At 36.3% G+C, this 19,705-nt stretch overlaps 1 protein-coding gene across 3 annotated transcripts in view; it reads right to left on the reverse strand.

The window, feature by feature from the left end:
• The window catches only part of TENM1 (teneurin transmembrane protein 1), a gene marked incomplete at both ends in the record, with an annotated part of 571,653 nt that overhangs the window by 328,123 nt on the left and 223,825 nt on the right, over positions 1–19,705 (reverse strand). For all 3 annotated transcript variants that reach the window (XM_082681806.1, XM_082681807.1, XM_082681805.1), the window contains one exon: positions 2,985–3,223. In XM_082681806.1, the coding sequence (XP_082537932.1) occupies positions 2,985–3,223 (239 nt within the window). The remainder of the gene's footprint in view (positions 1–2,984; positions 3,224–19,705) is intronic.

Below are 19,705 nucleotides of genomic sequence, written 5' to 3' on the forward strand. Positions count from 1 at the left end.
ACAGGGCTGCTATGGGCCAGGCACTGTTCTTAGTGCTGGGGTACAGCCATGAATAAAATGGCTAACTCTGAGAACCAGTGAATTTTAATAGTGAATAATGATTATATAGGTAGTTATGGTAACAACAACAATAATAATATTTAACATTTACAGTATACTTACTGTGTTTTAAGTCCTATTCCAAGTTCTTTAGTTATATTAACTCATTTAATTCTTATGAAAACCCTATGTTACAGATACTGTTTTAAGACAGTTTTACAGATGAGGAAACGGAGGCCTTAAAAGGGTGAATAATTTGCCCAAGGTAACATGCCTAAGAAGCGGCAGAGGTCTGAAAAATCCATGCTCATAACCGTTGTACTATACAACCTTACTGTCATATCAGATTTATATGCCATTGTTTACCCTATTAAAAAAGGCAGTCCTTGAAATAACTGAAACATTCTGCTTTCACTTTTTTTTTTCTTCTGGCCGCACCACATGGCATGTGGAACTTCCCCGACCACGGATCAAACCCGTGCCCCCTGCAGTGGAAGCGCAGAGTCGTAACCACTGGACCACAAGGGAAGTCCTCCACTTTTGCTTCTGAAATGAATCAACATAATCTAACTAAACAAGTCTCAGAGTATATAATACAATTTTTTATATGAGTGGCCATATAATAAATTTAAATAGAAACATAGGTTTGAACACAGTATAAACCTATTAATAAGAAGCTTGCTATACCTGGATTTGTTTATTCCAGAGGTAAAGTCTTGAATCTAAAATATTATCTCTCTGTATAGTAAAAGTTAATAGAAGCTAACCTACAAGATAAGAGTTGGTCTCATAATTGAACAATAACATTTTAAAGGGCCTCTAATGTATTTCAACTTTTCAAATTACTCCTTGCTTTGAATGATACCATATTAAAACCCTGTTTATATTACAGTACTTTCTCATCTCCAACCTCCATTCCTTCAGCGCTATTCCTCATTAAACGTTATTACAAAACAAATAAACATACATGTTGGGTTATCCTGAAATGTCTGAGATAAAGGACACATTTTGATATTATAGGTTAATATTATCCACATTTAATAGAAGCATTGTTCAAACATATTCAGATTGTACGATGAAAATAGAAAAGAGATAATCATGAACATCAATATAGGCTATGATCCTATACTGTTGACATTATCAGTGACTCCCCTACAAAATATATCTGTTTATTTAACTTACTACCCTTTGTTCTGTGACTCTTATAAAAACTGGTTATGGGAAATTTCTTATTGTTCACGTTTTTTAATAAATCAGACTCAACAAAACTTACTTTTTTATAATTATAAGAAACTCTAAATCCCTTTTTAATCTATCTCTCAGAATCATATTCAATGTATCTTTGTGGGTAGCTCCCCTTCAATTAAGAAATCAGGCTAAACCTGAAAAGAAGATACAAGTGACGTACTTAGAATTCTTTTTCTACCATGATATGTTATTCTTCTAGGAAAAGTGCTTCCACAAAATACATGTTTTTTAAGTTAATTTACATCTTAGACTGTAAAACCACTCAGACAAGGAAATTAATGTTCAGTCAAAATAAAATGCCAGCCAGAAAAATCAATACGATTTGCTATCAAGTAAGGGTGACTTTAATCAAGATGCCTCAAGAACAACATTTTTCTTAAAAGTGGAAAGTGTGCCTCACTACTGTTTTCTCTTCTACCCTCACAAACACAGTAACCACACAATTCTGCAGCCATTTACCTAGTGAAAATAAGAAGACATTTTTTTTAGTCCCAGTGTAAAACTCTGCATTCTTGGAAAGAGATTATGCCCTGGATTTTCCGATAGCTTCCAAGTAACTACTACTTTAATGAAATTGCTACCTGAAAGTTTGGTAGCAGTATTATTGTTTAACTATAATTTAAGAAGCTATTGTAGATTGGTACTTATGACTTCTAATGAGAAAACCGTAACAACCTTTTAATTGAAGGGGAAATGGTTAACTACAGTAATTGCAATCAATAAGACTGTGCTAGTAGCATAAATATTTCTTCTCAAAGAGCAATCCTTACGCTCCTCAGCAGTATTTAAGGTTAGGAAGTACCAAAAAATAAATAAATAACCTAATTAGAAATCTATTTGTTATTTTTTTTTTTACATCTTTATTGGAGTATAATTGCTTTAAATGGTGTGTTAGTTTCTGCTTTATAACAAAGTGAATCAGTTATACATATACATATGTTCCCATATCTCTTCCCTCTTGCGTCTCCCTCCCTCCCACCCTCCCAATCCTACCCCTCTAGGTGGTCACAAAGCACCTAGATGATCTCCCTGTGCCATGCGGCTGCTTCCCACTAGCTATCTATTTTACGTTTGGTAGTGTATATATGTCCATGCCACTCTCTCACTTTGTCACAGCTTACCCTACCCCCTCCCCATATCCTCAAGTCCATTCTCTAGTAGGTCTGTGTCTTTATTCCTGTCTTACCCCTAGGTTCTTCATGACATTTTTTTCTTACATTCCATATATATGTGTTAGCATATGGTATTTGTCTTTCTCTTTCTGACCTACTTCACTCCGTATGACAGACTCTAGGTCTATCCACCTCATTACAAATAGCTCAATTTCGTTTCTTTTCATGGCTGAGTAATATTCCATTGTATATATGTGCCACATCTTCTTTATCCATTCATCCGATGATGGACACTTAGGTTGTTTCCATCTCCTGGCTATTGTAAATAGAGCTGCAATGAACATTTTGGTACATGACTCTTTTTGAATTATGGTTTTGAACCAGGGACCTTTCGCGTATTAGGCGAACGTGATAACCACTACACTACGGAAAGAGCTCTCTATTTGTTATTGATAATATTAAGCCTTAGTTCAAATTTGTAGGTCGCAGAGTAGAGAGAGAAACTCCCCCCGGCTCCCAACTCCACCACAAGCAAAACAATACGTTGATTAAGAAGAAAAGCGAAGCATGGAAAAAAGGGCTTACCAATCACATAGGCTAGTAACAAGGCCAAAGTCACTGTGATTGCAGTGGCACTCAAGGCCGTGCACTTCCAATTGCAGCACCTGTAGGGTTTGTTGAAGGTAAAGGCAGGTCTGGAAAAGGTGCTTCGAGGAAGTGGCCTGGGAGGAGGCGAGTACACAGTATTGGATGTCAGAGGGTAGTTCTGACTGGCTGCACTGAAGATGGCCGAGGAACCAGATCCATGTTTGAACAGGAAATGCCTGCGGAAAGGAAACAAAAGTTTGGGCTATCAAAACCAAAGCCACTTGCTACAGAAACACAAATCCCACTAATTTGAAACAATCATGCTATGACAAAGCACAGGACAACTAGGAGGAACTCAGCAAAAGTTTCTTATACCTAACACTTAACTACAAAGTGCCATTGGTGATCTCCTTTTTGTTTTCCTATTTTAGACTTTTAAGAGGAGGAAAGAGGTCTTCTGTTCCCTGACTTGTTGACTAATGAAATTCTCAAATTCTAAGCATTAACATTCCACATTTGATGGTATTAACTATACTGCTCCCTTTCATTAAATATAATACTCAAAAAGAGAAAGAGAAGTATCATCAAGCATTTTGATAATATCAATGGCCTAGAGACCAGTATTTTATTTAGAGACCAGCTTTGACAGACATATTTTCACCCAATATTTTATTATAAAAATTGCCAAACACATAGCCAAAGGAAAGAATTTTATAATAAACACACATCTACTCAAGAGAATATCAAGTAAAGAGATTCAGTAAATCTGGAGTAGGTCCTAAGCATGTATTTTTTAATAAAACGTCCTAGGTAAGTTTAATGTGCGTATCCAGTTGAGCAGCACTGGCCTTAGAAATGCTAGATTCAAATTTTAAAAGATTGTTATCAAATAAACAATTTTAAAAATTAAAAAAAACCCAAAACCACAGATGTACTTGTCAACTAAATTCTATATTTAACATATGACTATATTCACTCTATCACATATTTATCCATCTCTCCATTCCTATCTTAGTCCATCTTTTTTTAAAACATTTCATTTCATTTTTTATTCTAGCATTTCAAAGTAAGCTGCATACATCGGTACACTTCCCTTCACATATTTCAACTTTCATATTATTATCTAGAGTTCAGTAATTTTTTTACAGATTTTTAATGTAAAATTTATACATGATGGGTTTGAGTTTTTTAGATTCCACATATGAGTGATATCATACAGTATTTGTCTTTCTCTGTCTGATTTATCTCACAGCATAATATCCTCGAGGTCCATCCATGAACTTGTTAAAATGAAGAGGAGAGTGTTGGTTACCGGGAGCTGAGAGGTGGGGGATAGGGAGATGTTTAAGGTTACAAATTTGCAACTAGCAGATAAATAAGTCTTGGAGATCTAATGCACAGTATTATTATAGACAATAATAATGTAAAATAAATATCAAACTTGCTGAGGCAGTAGACCTTAACTATTCCCACCACAAGAAAGAAATGATAATTATGTGACAGAGGTGTTAGCTAACATTACAAATGGCAATTGTACTGCAATATATAAATGTACCAAATCAACATGCTGGACACCTTAAACTTATGAACTGTTATATGTAAATATAATATAAAAAATTATACACAATGAAATGCACAAATTTTAAGTGTACATTTACTGAGACTTGAAAATGCAATCACCTGTGTAACCTAAACCCCTATCAAGATACAGAACATTCCCATCACCCCAGGAAGTGCCCTCCTGCCTTTTGAAGTAAATCCCTATTCCCTAACCCCCAAAGGCAACCACTATTTTGCATTTTTTCTACCCTACATTACTTTTGCCTGTCCTGGAACTTCATATTGCTGTCATGTTTGAATTACTAGAGGATGATTATTGACAGCTCATGACTATTGTAATATGGGTATTTCATAAACAGTAGTGATTTATTCACATGTAAGGAGTTGGCATAAAAATATGTGTTTGAGCAATACTCTACCCTTATCGGGTACTAAGTGCCATGCATTGTGTTAAACACTCATTATCTCAGTTAGTATTCATTCATATGAAATAGGCTACATTATTATCTGCATGGTGTATTTAAGGAAATGGAGGCCGAAAGAGGTTAAGTAACTTGCTTAAATCCACCTAGGAAATGAATAACAAAGCCAGAATGAGATCTCAAGCCATTCCAGCTCCAAAGTCCTCAATCTACTCTACTATGCTGCCTGGGGCAGTAAAATGCACTGCTAAACAAAAAACATTCTGGTGCCACATTTTCATGTAATACATCACAAGACCCTTCCGCTGAGCAAAGAGCCAACATCACCTTGTACATGTCACATACGCCCAAATGCATAAATCATTAAGAATATTTTAAGACTGATTTTAGCTTCCATTTTTAAAGAACAAAAGCATACATGTTTAAAGGAAAAAACAACTGTCAACATGCCAGTTAATGAAAATATCCACATTAGAGAGTTTTGCTTTAGTATATGAGGATAAAAGTTATTTAAAGGGCAGGATTGCTGAGGGGAGTGGAGATTCACACGCCTTTCTGGAAGATAATTTGGCATTACGTAACAAAAGACTTAAAATATGCATATTCCTTGTCCAAAAATTATGCCTATAGGAATTTATCCTTAGGAAATGATGTGTATGACAATGTATATAAAAAGTCATTCATTGAAGTGTTATTTATAACAGCAAAAGATAAACACCCAAATGCTCATTAATAGATAGTTGGGTAAGTATATTATTTTATAAACACGCAGTAGAATACTATACAACCATTACAAATTGTACTGTAAAAGAATATCTATTCACTAGGAAAAGTGTTTACAGATATCACCAGGTAAAAGCAAGTAGGTTTCAAAACAATATGGGCAATAGAATACAATTTTTAAAATAAAAAAATATATATGCTCATGGAAAGATAATAATTTGTGTTACCTTTGGATAGTAGGGGTATGTTTTGAAGTTTTCTGCCTTGAGCTTGTATTGTTCTTGTAACTAGTATCAAAAAGATTGGGAGTGGGGTCAGTGGGAAAAATGCAGTGACTAATACCAACCACATGAATGGGGTCAGTGGGAAAAATGCAGTGACTAATACCAACCACATGAATAGTGGGTTCTATTTATGTGAACATAATTTATTGAGCACCTAGAAAAGCCAGGCACCAAAGTAGGTACAGTATATGCAATATTTTGATCCTAATACATCTGTGGGGTTGATATTATTATTATAATCTTACAGATGATGAAACAGAGATCGAAAGAGGTTTAGTAGGAGCAAAGAGGTAATGATAATAGTTATCATAATAATGATAATAAGAGGTAACATTCATTAAGTGCTTACTTGTGCCAGACATTATTTTAATTAATTCAGAAAGCATTACATAATTTAATCTTCACAACAATCCCATTACAGTAAGTATGTACATTTACAGATGAGAAAACCAGTGCACAGAGAGGTTAAGTAATTTGTCCACGGTCACGCAGCTAGTACTGGTAAAGGCAACTTTCAAGTCCAAGCAGTCTGGCTCCAGAGCCATTGATCTTAACCACGACATTACAGTACAGTATATCAGGGTTCTGCAGTTAGTGGACACATGAAGCTTTGAATCCAGGCCTTATAGGGCACAGAAGAAGAATGCTTTGTGTTGATTTTGGCATGTGGATGATATTGGATTGAGCCACACTTTTACCCTTTTTCTCTCAGGCCTTTGGGACCTGAGAGAAAAACGTGAGAATGATGGCTACAGAATCACAGAGTTAGAGAGATCTCAGAAATCAGCTAGCAGCCCAACACCCTCATTTTGCAGTTAGGGAAATGGAGGCCCAGAGAATAAAAGTGGATTATTTAAAAGAAACATCAGTAGTTAATGATATCAATGTAGTTAGAATCGAGGACTTGCAAAATAGTGTATTTCCACTACACTGTGCTACCTGCCAACCAGTCTTCACCAGATTACCACCAGGTTCTATCTAATCTTCTGGGTTAACTGACCAGGGCTAACCAAATACAATCTATTCAAACAGTACTTCATAATACATATCTATTTTTCTGTATGGCACACGTTCTCATAGTAAGTTTTAAAGACCACCTTAACTTTTTTGAATGAATGGGGAACCATTAGAAAGAAGCTAGTCTTCAGTCGTTAAGACTGTAAAGGAGTTATTGCTGCTTCTAAAGGCACTGAACGTATCCCCAGAATGGACAAACAGTATGTAGTAGAAATAAGAATAAACATATTTTATTGAAAAAGTGACTCACAGCATTATGTTTCTTCCATTTGATTGTACTTCCTCTTTAGTCCCTGAAATAATCACCTCCATGTCATAAGGAGGTAGATTTCTTCTTTAATGTCTGGTTATCTCTCCCAGCCTATGTTTTCCCCTTTGGCCATCTAATTGACTAGTTGAGGAAGAAGTATAGCACTTTACAAACAGCAGAGTGGAGAAGCCTCCCCATTTCCCCACCACAACTTTGTGGTTACACTGGAGGCGATAATATGTCACTTGCATATAACTGATCCTATACAGCAACACTCTGATATGTTCCTATGGGATAGAAGAGAAATCTAGCAGTATGGGGCTTTTTTATTCACTGTTTGGAGATTAAAATCTTCGATCCTTTGCGTATTTATGAAGGAGAACAATTGGATTTTTGAGACAATGTAAGTGGCCCCATATGCTGGATATTGATTTGGTTTGGTATATCATTAAGAGGTAGAAGAAAGACAAAGAAAGACAGAGAATTGTTGGCTATTATGATGGCAATTACAAGCAATAATCAATATCCCTGAGCACTGTAATTTCATCTTGATATATACCAAAGGATTTCCAAATGCAGTTTCATAAGTAAAATATTACAACATAATGAATAAATTCGACAGTTGCAGCAGAGCAACATTTAAACTAATTCATATTTGAGTGGAATCCAAATCACAGTCCTCAGTGAGGGTAGATAATAAAATGAGTTCACATACTAAGGTTCCTGTTTTCTTATTAACAAACTGAGATTAAGATTCTCTGCTGAAAGTGATCTATACTTTGATGTGCATCATGAACAACAGCAATGCAAATGCTATGTACTGTCAAAGGCTTTGCAGTCCATTGTTGGAAAGCGAAACTACTGCCTAAATGTGTTTTCATAGTCCCTGAAAAAAGTAGGAGCATAAAGACAAATGCACACTGCTAGACTTCAGCTATGTGCTCACAAAATCAGATCATCTGTCTAAGCACATTGCTTTTCCCAGGGAACCTGAGGATATACTAAAATGTTGCTATCAATTTCATACAATTAGGTTTTTTTCCACAGAGGAAATGATAAAAATGCAGTTCAAGAGTTTATGTGTAAGTAGTACTCTCCTTTGCATCTGTTTTAATATTCAATTTCAAATTTAAAAAGGAAAAGTAAGATATTGCCAAAAGGAAATGGGCATATAAGGAAATTGAAAAAAATATATATCTTTAAGACTGATGAGACCCAGTGCTGGTAAATGGGAATTTAATAAATATTCCTGTAAGGATTTTAAAATCATCTATAAAAAAGGGGAAAATGTACTTTCTCTTTTTAAACCCTACATACAACATAATTCTGAGGGTACCTGTTAGCACTAAATGATGCGATTTAATGTGGCACTTGAAATTCTATAGGAAATAGACAGAAATCTACAGCTTTCTAACAACAGATGCATAAATGACCAATGAATTTTTTCTTTTACATCTTGTAAACATACTTATGAGTCTCTAAACCTGCATTCCCTTAGCTACAAATATTAGACTAATTTTTATACCCAAAGGAAGGAATTCAACTTAGCTCCAGTTAGAAGCTGAGGTTGATTTAAAAAAAATAATAAAGAAGAAGACTGCAATAAAAAGGCCTTGAGTCAAGGTGTTAGGGCCAAATCACATTCAGATAGGACAGTGGAATTCAGGTATTTATTCTTTTAAAAAAATTATTAAATGCATTTTTATTGTGATAAAAAACACAGAACACAAAATTTACCATCCTATACCGTTTTTAAGTGTATAGTTCAGTAGTATTAAGTATATTCACATTATTGAGAAAGAGATCTCCAGAACTTCTTCATCTTGCAAATGTGAAACTCTACACTCATTAAACAACTCCTCTTTCCCCCTCTCCCCAGCCTCTGGTAACCACCATTCTCATTTCTGTTTCTACAAATTTGACAATTTTAGATATGTCATATAAGTAGAATCACACAATATCTGTCTTTTTGTGACTTGTTTACTTCACTTAATTTAACGTCCTCAAGTTTTATCTGTGTGACTGGATTTCTTTCCTTTTCAAGGCTGATGACTTGTACGTATATACTATATTTTGTTTAGCCATTCATCTGTCGATGAACATTTGGGTTGCTTCCGCCTCTTGGCTACTGTGAATAATGCTGCTATGAACATGGGTGTGCAAATATCTCTTTGAGATCCTGCTTTCAATTCTTTTAAGTATATACACAGAAGTGCGATTGCTGGATCATATGTCAGCTCTATTTTTATTTTTTTGAGGAATCTCCATACTGTTTTCCATAGTAGTTGTATCATTTTACATTCCCACCAACAGTGCAAAGGGTTCCATTTCTCCACATCCTTGCTAACACTTGTTATTTCTTGTCTTTTTGATGATAGCCATCCTAATGGGTATGAGGTGATACCTCATTGTGGTTTTGATTTGCATTTCTCTGATGGTTAGTGATGCTGAGCATCTTTTCATATGCTTGTTGGCCGTTTTTCATATCCTCTTTGAAGAAATGTCTATTCATAGGTATTCATTCTTATGCCTCCAAAAACATGAGAAGATAAAAGAAAATGTCATGCTGAGTCAGCCCCATTTTCTTCTCTGACAAGAATATCTAGTGAATATCTAGTGTTCTTTTGTGGCAAAGCGTGGTTACTGGCAAGATATCAACCTCAACATCTCTAGTTTTTGCATAATAGCCTATTCTTGATATTCCTTTTTAGGATAAATGCTCCTAAAAAGAGTATTTATCCAAACTCTCTCTGAGCCTAAATGGTATTATCAGCTTGGACAACCTCTTGGGGGTAACAATTTTTTTTTGTTATTAACAACTATAATAAAGGTGGATTTCATTTTATTTGCCCTAGGTTTCTTTCTTCCAAATTTTAAGTCACCCTGTCCATATGTCCCATTCAAACCTTATATGCCAAGTGTTCATAAAAAAGTTTATAGTCTCTCCATGTTGTTCATAATTTTTAAGAGATTTTTAAAAAAATATACTTGCTGGATATATATATCTAAACCTTAATTTTTCTAGGCTTAAGCCTTAGTTCTATAATCTATTCTTAAATGGTAATACTCTATGGTCTAGATTGGTATTCATGTGATTTTCCAAATGAGGTAGTTAGCAGCTAATGGGAGAGCTCTTTTAAAAATCTTTTTTGTGGCTATTATTCCCTCTTGTCTTTTAATCAGAAGTAGTATCTACCCTACCTCCTCAACTGCCTCTGGATTGTATATTCCGTTAGGGCAGGGACCAAGTCAACTTCTAGGTTCCTTGTCTCATACTTCAAAGGTACTCAATGAATATATATTGATTGGCATGATGTTTTTGCTTTTTCTAAAGGCTCTTGATTCTCTGTACAGAATGAATGAGGCTTGGGGACTCTAAAGTAACTGTTTCACTCGTGAGCAAATATCTCCTGGTTTCCTGAATATAAAAGGACAATTACAAGCTTTCATTTTATTTTCACATAATCTAAAGGAAACAAATAAGTCAAAAAATAGTTGAGTCACATTTCGTCTCTATTTGAGACATCTGAGTAAGGAAAGAATTATTGTTAATAAAAATACTAATAATTAGAAATAATCGCTGTGAATGATAATGGCAATAGCAATGACCACTTACTGAACATCTATGTGCCAGGCACTCTGCTAAAGTAATTTGTGGGGTTTGTTTTCTCACTGAATCCTCAAAGTAACCCTATAAAGTAGATGATATTATCCACATGTCATAGTTTAGGAGGCTGAGGTTGAGCTACTAAGTTTAAGTACATTTCCCAAGGTCACGCAACCAGTAAATGATAGAATCTACTTCAGTTTTTCTGATTACTAGGATGCAATCTACATGAGAGTAGAAATTTCGTTTGTCTTATTTATTGCTGTATCCGCAGCATCTAGAATTGTGCCTCACAAAGACTAGGTGCTTAATAAATATTTTTACTTCTATGCACGAACAATGAAACCCATTTACTTAACCACTGTGCACATACTAACTCATGACATCCCTGATGTCACTCTTACTGCTAATCATTAAGGTAATAAAATCTTCTTAAATCACATGATCATCTGGCATTTCTCTGTTCAGAATGAACATATATGAGCGTATTATTCCACTGAATATGTTTTTATGGATATATTTATTTCAACTCTTTTAATTATAGAATTGACAAATGATATTAGGAGGATACATACTTATGAAAGTGAACTGTCATGTCTCCTTGTTTAGAATACATCAGAACATTTTTCATTCAACAGTGTATCAGACTTCCCAATATAAATTAAACATTTCTGTAACAGGACATTTAGAGATACATTGGAGCTAGCAGGGTTGGAATATATATATATATATATATATATATATATATATATATGGCATATATATAAATGCTAGAGAAAGAAAATACTACGTATTCTATAATGTTTGACCAAGATGCTTTAGTAGACTCCAAAATAAATGAAAATGAACAATTATCCTCCACTTCATAATAATGCCCTTTCAAGTCATCCTCTCTATCTCTAAGTTAAATCCATGTTCTATAGATGTACTTTTTAATTTAAAAATCGATATTAAAAAATTCTACACCACTTGAAGGGTAAATATCAAATTAGTATTTTCTATTAATGTACACGTTCCTGTATTAAAAGGATAAGGCCAACATATAAAAATTATTTACTTAGATTAGTAATCTTACCATTTTTTCATTCTCTTTGTATTTAAAGGTAATTTAGGTCCCAAGATATGGTGTGGAAGCTGTAATCCTTTCAAACTAGAAACAATCTGGAAAGCTACTGATGGGTGAGACTTTCAATCCTCTTATGATTTTATACATCTTCTCCATGAAGGCATAACAAAATGCCACCCCACAGTTTTCAAGAGTTCATTTCCCACCAGGGAACCATTTTAAATGGGAACAAACATGGAACCTAGGCAAAATTTATTAGCACACGTTTAAAATTAAACCAGACCCCAAATTTTCTAAGATTTAAGAGAATTTCATTCATTTTATAAAGAAATTCAATTATGCTTCCCTTTATAAAAGCTGAAAGTCCATTCCCAATTTTACTCACCAGAGCAACCTGCTGATTTTGTAGAATTGGTCTTCACTGGTTACTTGGCTTATTTATTTATTTCTCTTTTTAGAGGAGTGGATAGCGGGCAGAGTATCATATACCTTAATTACCTTTTTATTCACCCTCATTTTCCTCAGATATGTATTATCCTCGTTTGTTTTATGAGCCAGTTGACATGGTATACTTTTCTGTATCATTTCTTTTTATTGAATTGTAATCTATATTAGCAAAGACATTTTATTTTAAAGAGAGAGTGTTTCAAACTAAATACAAAGGAGTATAATAAGGACAGAACCTGAGAGTTTACCACTGAGCTCTTCAGGTTAAAAATCTAGATTATCATTCTCATGCAACTTTTAAAGGATGTTGATCAGCACTTGCTTTCATTAGCTTTCACTTCTCTGAAAGTCTTACTCATACATGTATAATAAAGGCAAGAATGTTTTTTATAATGTTATAAAATAACATAAGAAATGCCACTCAAATCAGTCCTCTAACCTATTCAGCATAACGTTTCTCTAAGGGAGAAACTGGCAAAGGGCACGGCTGTCCTCTGAAATATCAGCCTCAAAAATCAAAGATGTGGCCTGAGGCAGGAACTGTCCACTCCTGACCAACGTCCATGTTCTCCTTTTCTCTTGGGCACACAGACAGACTACATTTCCCAGTCACCATTTCCATTAGGTATGGTCATGTGACTAAGTTCTGGGTAGTGAAATGTGAAGGGTGAGAAAAAGTGGTGTTTGACACTTCCAGTCTTCAGCCCTAAAAAATTCCAACCCATGATTCTCAATGTCCTTTTGCATAAGAGAGCAGATTCAAATATGGAAGGAATCTAGTCCATTCATTCCATGGAACATTATGACGTCAGAAAAAATATTAAGAATTTTTAACCATAAAAGCATATTAGATATGCTGACCTTTGTCTCTCTGCAAAGAGCCCTGGACAGAGCATCCCTATCCATGACTTTCCCAAACCCACTCCCCACTGCTCACGGTCATAGTTAATTGGACCAGAATTGGACATCCAACCTCAGAGACAATGATATTTTCTCTCCCTCCCTCTCTTCCCCTCTCTCTCTTCCTCTCTCTCTCTCTTCCTCTCTCTCTCTCCATCTTTCTCTCTCAGAAATCTAGACACAGAAACCTGTCAGCTAGGAAAACCAAAATGCAAGGTCATTTTGAGCCAGAGCTGAAGTTGCAGCAGAACAGGGGAACAGATTAAAAAATCCCATTTAGAATGAAGCCTGAGAATAGAGCATGTGTGCAGAGAGAAGCACGCATGTGGCCCCAGAAAGAAACAGAACAATGGGGAGAGCTCTATCTCTCATTAGGCCTTGTTGTACTCACTGTCCTTTCCCTGTGAGACTATCCTGTATCATTTTTTAAAACCTCCTTTTTACTAGATTTGGTTTTTTAAAGCATTTCTGTTCCCGTTAACCAGATAATTTCTAAGGCAATAAGTGATTTTCCATGTTGGGAAACAAAACCCAGAATTCATATATACAGCACAACCACAACTACGTGCTGTCCCTTCCCACACAAAAACAACAACAATTCCAATTTCAAATCCCTATTCTGCAGAAATCTAACCCCAAAGAAAACGTATGGAAATCTTAATAGTAACTATCTTTGGGTAACAGAATTTGTAGATATATTTTTCTTTCTGATTTCCTGTGTTTTTCCTGTTTTTGAATGAAGGTCTGTTACTTTTATAAGAGCCTTCATAATTTGGCCTCTGCAGGCCTCTCTGACTCACCTCAGCTATTGTCTCCCGTGCTCTCTAAGCTCTGAACATCCTATGTCATATACGGTTTCCCAAATATGCCATTTTTTTTCAGGCTTCTGTGTTCTCATGTAAGCTTTTTAGAAATATCAGAAGAGCTAAGAAACGCCCAAGAGTGGTGTAGATATAAAGATAAGAAAGAGACAATAAAGTGTGAATATAGGAAGAATGAAGAGTGTAGGGGAAGAGAAAGGAATAGAATAAGAAAGGAAATTTTATAGAGAGGTAGATGATGGATAGATAGATGATAGGTAGATAGATATGGCTGTATATGCAAGGGTAGGAGATCATTTGTTAGTTGCTTTAGGGGTCACTCTGGCCTCCCTTGTTATAGGCTGTCTAGCTATTAGTCAGCAATGATACACTGACTAAATGGATTTAGTTTAGTGGTTGTTTTAGTCCGCCTGGGCTGCTATAACAAAATACCATAGACTGGCTGGCTTATAACAAACAGAAATATGTTTCTCACAGTTTTGAAGGCTGGACGTCCAAGATCAGGGTGCTAGCATGGTAGGGTTCCAGTGAAGGCCCTCTTCTGGGTTGCAGACTGACAACTTATTGCTGTGTCCTCACGTGGCAGAAGGGGGTAGGGAGCAATCTGAGCTCTCTTTTATGAGAGCACTAATCCCATTAACAAGGGCTCTTCCCTCATGACCTAATCACCTCGAAAAACCCTACCTAATACCATCACCTTGGGCGTTAAGTTTTCAACATGTGAATTTTGGGGCGATACAAACATTGAATCTATAGCGGTGGTTTCCAACCCCAATTATGTTATAGACTGGAGAATTATCTAAACCCTCCAACAAAGGCTTAAGAAGAAAGGAATAGGAAGGGGGAAGGTGGGAAGGGAAAAAAGAAATTGCAAGAGTCTGAAGAGGGGTGAGTAAAGTGAGCAGGTAAGGAAACAATAGATTTTGTCTAGCCATTAATCTAAAAGGGTGTTTCTCAACTGGGGACAAATGGGCCCACATTTGGCAATGTCTGGGGACATTTTTAGTTGCCATGACTGAGGAGCAGGGACCCTGGCATCTAATGGGTAGAGGTCAGGGTTGCTGCTATACAGCCTATAATGCACAGGACAGCCTCCCACAGCAATGAATTATCCAGGCTGAAATATCAACAGGGGCAAGGTTGAGAAACCTTCGTTGAAAACTATTCCTCCGATTGGAACATGCAGTTTTGAAGTATTCCATGTCCCTATGGGAAGGAATCTGTCATTCTTTAAAGACTCTCAGAGAAAGATTTTCTTGCCTTTCTCCCCAAGCTCACAGCCGTTCCTCCCTTGAGACTATCTGCACTTGGGATTGTTCTATTATCCAAACAAATATCCTGAACCCTAGGACCAGAGAGCATATACAACTCACTCATAATTACCTCCAACATTTACGCTGCTGACCAAATAAGAAATCTTTATGAAATATGGAGAATAGAAAACATTTTCTACTTTCAATTTTTTTAAATTGCTTTTCAAACTGTACCCCTCATGAACCTGTCATGAGACATAAATCCAAAACCTGAACTATTGATTAAAACATACACAGTTGGGACTTCCCTGGTGGCGCAGTGGTTAAGAATCCGCCTGCCAATGCAGGGGACATGGGTTTGAGCCCTGGTCCGGGAAGATCCCACATGCCGCGGTGCAGCTAAGCCCATGTGCCACAACTACTGAGCCTGCATGCCACAACTACTGAAGCCTGCGCGCCTAGAGTCCATGCTCTGCAACAAGAAGGGCAACCACAACGAGCAGCCCGCGCACCGCAGAAAAGAGTAGCCCCCGCTCGCTGCAACTAGAGAAAGCCTGTGCACAGCAACGAAGACCCAATGCAGCCAAAAAAAATAAAATAAATAAATTTTAAAAAAACAAACATGCACAATATATAATAATCACAGCAACTGAAATAGCATTAACTCCCCTCAGGTTAGGCCACCTAACAAACAGTCAAATTCAGCTTTGTGCCATGCTCTAAACTCAGTGATTATATTCCCACTTGAGCATAGAAGAATTTGTGGAAACCAGGTCTTCCTTCCACAGAAATATTCTCTCCCTGGTTCCCTGCTGAGCGGATTGAAGAACACAAAGGAGAAAGATTGGTTCATGTTAATTATTCAGGGACAACACAGAAAGATCAACAAGGTAAGACCAACTTCAAGAGTATAGTGATTTCATGTACTTCTTTGACCTCTAAACATACATCTCCATTGGGCAAATATATTATTAAACCTGAGCCTATTTTCTCTCTGCATTGTTGTCACTACACAGAAAAAAATTATCATGAATTTACACAATGCGATACAGTAGTGGCTGACTGGAACTTAAACCCAAAACAGACTGTATTTTTACCTTTGAATAAGAAACACAAAAATGAAGTTATATTTATATCACAATTAGACAGAGAATGACAATATGAAAGAAAATATTGAAACTACTGCTGCTTCACAATATGACCCAAGGCAAGATAAATTTCTGCATAAGGTGTTGCATGTTGAATCCTTTCTCTATGAAGGGTTTTGTTCTTAAATTCATTTATTCAACAAACTTTTACTGAATACCGATTATGTATCAGGCAAAACGGAATCATAGACTAGTCATGCATTGGCCTAAGACTGCCTTCTTGATTATACTTGCCTGTCATTATCGCTACCCTCTGACACACAGGGATATATAGTGTTTTCCTCATTTCCTCTTGGCTACTGGAAATCCTGAAAGGAATCATGATTTCTCAACTTAAATTTATCTGACTTGTTTGGGGACCTCACCTAGAATTAGTAATCTTGCAATTTAATTAGCATCCAACTAACTGGAAAGCTCAGTAGAGTCAAGGAGCAAATGACAAGAAGGCAAAAGCCATAGAATAACAGTTAGTAAAGCCAGAAACGACGTCAAATATCATTTAGCTTTATTCTCTCACTGGACTGTTGAGTAAAATGAAGTTGGGAGAAAGAAAGACACGTTATTGGGGCTTCCCTCGTGGCGCAGTGGTTAAGAATCCGCCTGCCAATGCAGGGGACACGCGTTCGTGCCCTGGTCCAGGAAGGTCCCACATGCAGCGGAGCAACTAAGCCCGTGCACCACAACTACTGAGCCTGCGCTCTAGAGCCTGCGAGCCACAACTACTGAGCCCGCGAGCCACAACTATGGAGCCTGCATGCTGCAGCTACCAAGCCCATGCCCTAGAGCCCGTGCTCCGCAACAAGAGAAGCTACCGCAATGAGAAGCCCACACACCACAATGAAGAGTAGCCCCCGCTCACCACAGCTAGAGAAAGCCCACGCAGCAATGAAGACCCAACGCAGCCAAAAATAAATAAATTAAATAAATAAATTTTAAAAAAAGAAAGAGACATTATCAAGGTCACACAACTATTTAGTGGCAGAACTGGACTTGGACTCATGATTTCTAACTCTAAATTCAGTGCTTTTTCAACTACTCACAAGAGGCCATCCAAAATTTACAAAGGATATCCCGGGACTGCTAGACATTTTGTCCTATCAATATCTTTTACATCTAGAGTGCTGTACAATAAAAAATCACGTTCAAAATGACAACCCTCACTTACTGTAAGATTTTCAATTATAAAAGTTTAAATTATGATCATTTGGATTAAAATGGAAAGTAGATTCACATTTAAGAATGATTTTCAACAAGAATGGTAATTTTTCAAAAGTTCTATTTAACCTTAAGCTAACCACCAAATCCAATTAACCAGAACCCCCAGTTTTCTGGGCATTTAGGCTCATCAAGATTTTAATATAAATAGAATAAAACCTAGATTATGTCTCCAGGCAGGGGAATTTAACTGAACTATAAATATTCACCAAAAGACAAAAAGGGATGACTTGGGGTTCTTTATATTCCAGAGGCAAATAGTTACAGTACAAAGAATACTGGATTGGTTGCATGGAGACTTGCACTGTAGCTCCAAATCTTGTAAAAAACTGCCACGGGGAGAAGTGAGTAAAATTTCCCAAGACCCAGTTTCTTTATCTTTAAACTGGGCATGATTTCTATTATGTCTACCTCCCAGGGTTGTTAAGAGTTTAAAATGAGATAACGAGTGAAAGGACTTTGGACAGTAGATAATTATACATACATATTTATATATACACATATGCTTACATGTGTGTTCACACACACATGCACATATATACAATATATTATCTAAAATCGGAGTATTTTGAGTATTACAAATAAGGAAAAGTATTTAGCTACAAGCGTATCTACTAAAAAGCAACCAACCATGGTGTTATAAAATTAAGTTAATGATACTATTCAGTATGGTAAGTGACAGATTTGAAAGATCTGACTGTCATAGACCAAAACCAACCAATTATTTTAGTTGAAAGGTTGAACGGTGGGGGAAATAGCAGATTGCAAATATTTTATTTGAAAAGAAGATCAATTTACTTAGGAGACTAATATAATGCCACAAAAGAAAAGAATCAATGATATCTTGATATTATTTTTATATCATACTTGATATTTTGATAGTTCAATCGGAAATAGTCATAAGTTAGCATTTATGTCATCAATGAGGCCCTGGGCATACGTCACTATTGAGTACCTTCATCAACAACAGGGGACTGCCTAGAGTTTTGTATGTGCCAGGTGGAGACCAGAAGTCTGAATTATAATCTTGGGTTGGCCAATAATAGCTGCTTGCCCTTAGAAATGTGACTTATATTTGAAAGTCAACTTTAAATAAGCAGGGTATAATACCTCCCTCTAGTATGAGATTAGCAAAGACAAACTTTTTGCACCTAAGGGATGCATTATTCCCCAAAGGCAGTGTCATTATCAGTTGTATGCCCTTGTTGAGACTTGGCAACCCAGGATGCCTGTACCACTGTGGGATCATGCAGTTTTCCTCAGCATTATGTGATCATCTCTGCAAGTTTCCATATTCTTTACCATTAAGGAAACTTGATCTCTAACTTGGTCTGTAGGTTTCCTTCTGTCAATCACATCACCATCCTGGTGACTACTGTGTACCTCCTTATTAAATATAGTTCTCCCCTTTTCTTTTTCCTCCTTCCAATTTATAAGGACGTTTTACCCAGATTCAGCTTCTTCTCAATCTACTGTTCCATTTCAAAACAGTACTCTACCTTCTATTTCCATTTTCTCCCCTCTTACCAATTCTTCAAACCCACTGCAGCCTTGCTTCAATTTTACCGCTGTACTGAAATTAGCTGCTTAAAAATCAAGAAGCCTGTAATGGACAGAATCAATGATGTTTTCTCATCCACATCCTATTTAATTCCTCTGAGACATTTGGAAATCATGATCACTATCTCCTTGAAATTTTCTTCTCCCTGGTTTTGTTCTATTCTATGATTACTCCTCAGTCATCTGTACTGGCTTTCTCTCCTTCATGGACTCCCAAAAAGGGTTTCCACGGTTTGGTTTACTGTCCTCTTCTTACACTAAACTCTCCTATAGGTTTTTCAGTATTTCTTCCATCATTCACAGAAATTCAGTTATTATGTCTACCTATGAAATTCTTAGTTATCCACATCTATCATGAGCTGGCTTCATTACATACTAACTGGTGACCTTGTGGTACATTTTTCAACTTCTATAAACCTCAGTTTTAAAAACCGTAAGTTGGAAT

The sequence above is a fragment of the Grampus griseus genome, assembly GCF_964374135.1.
Source record: "Grampus griseus genome assembly, chromosome: X".
Taxonomy (NCBI): Eukaryota; Metazoa; Chordata; class Mammalia; order Artiodactyla; family Delphinidae; genus Grampus; species Grampus griseus.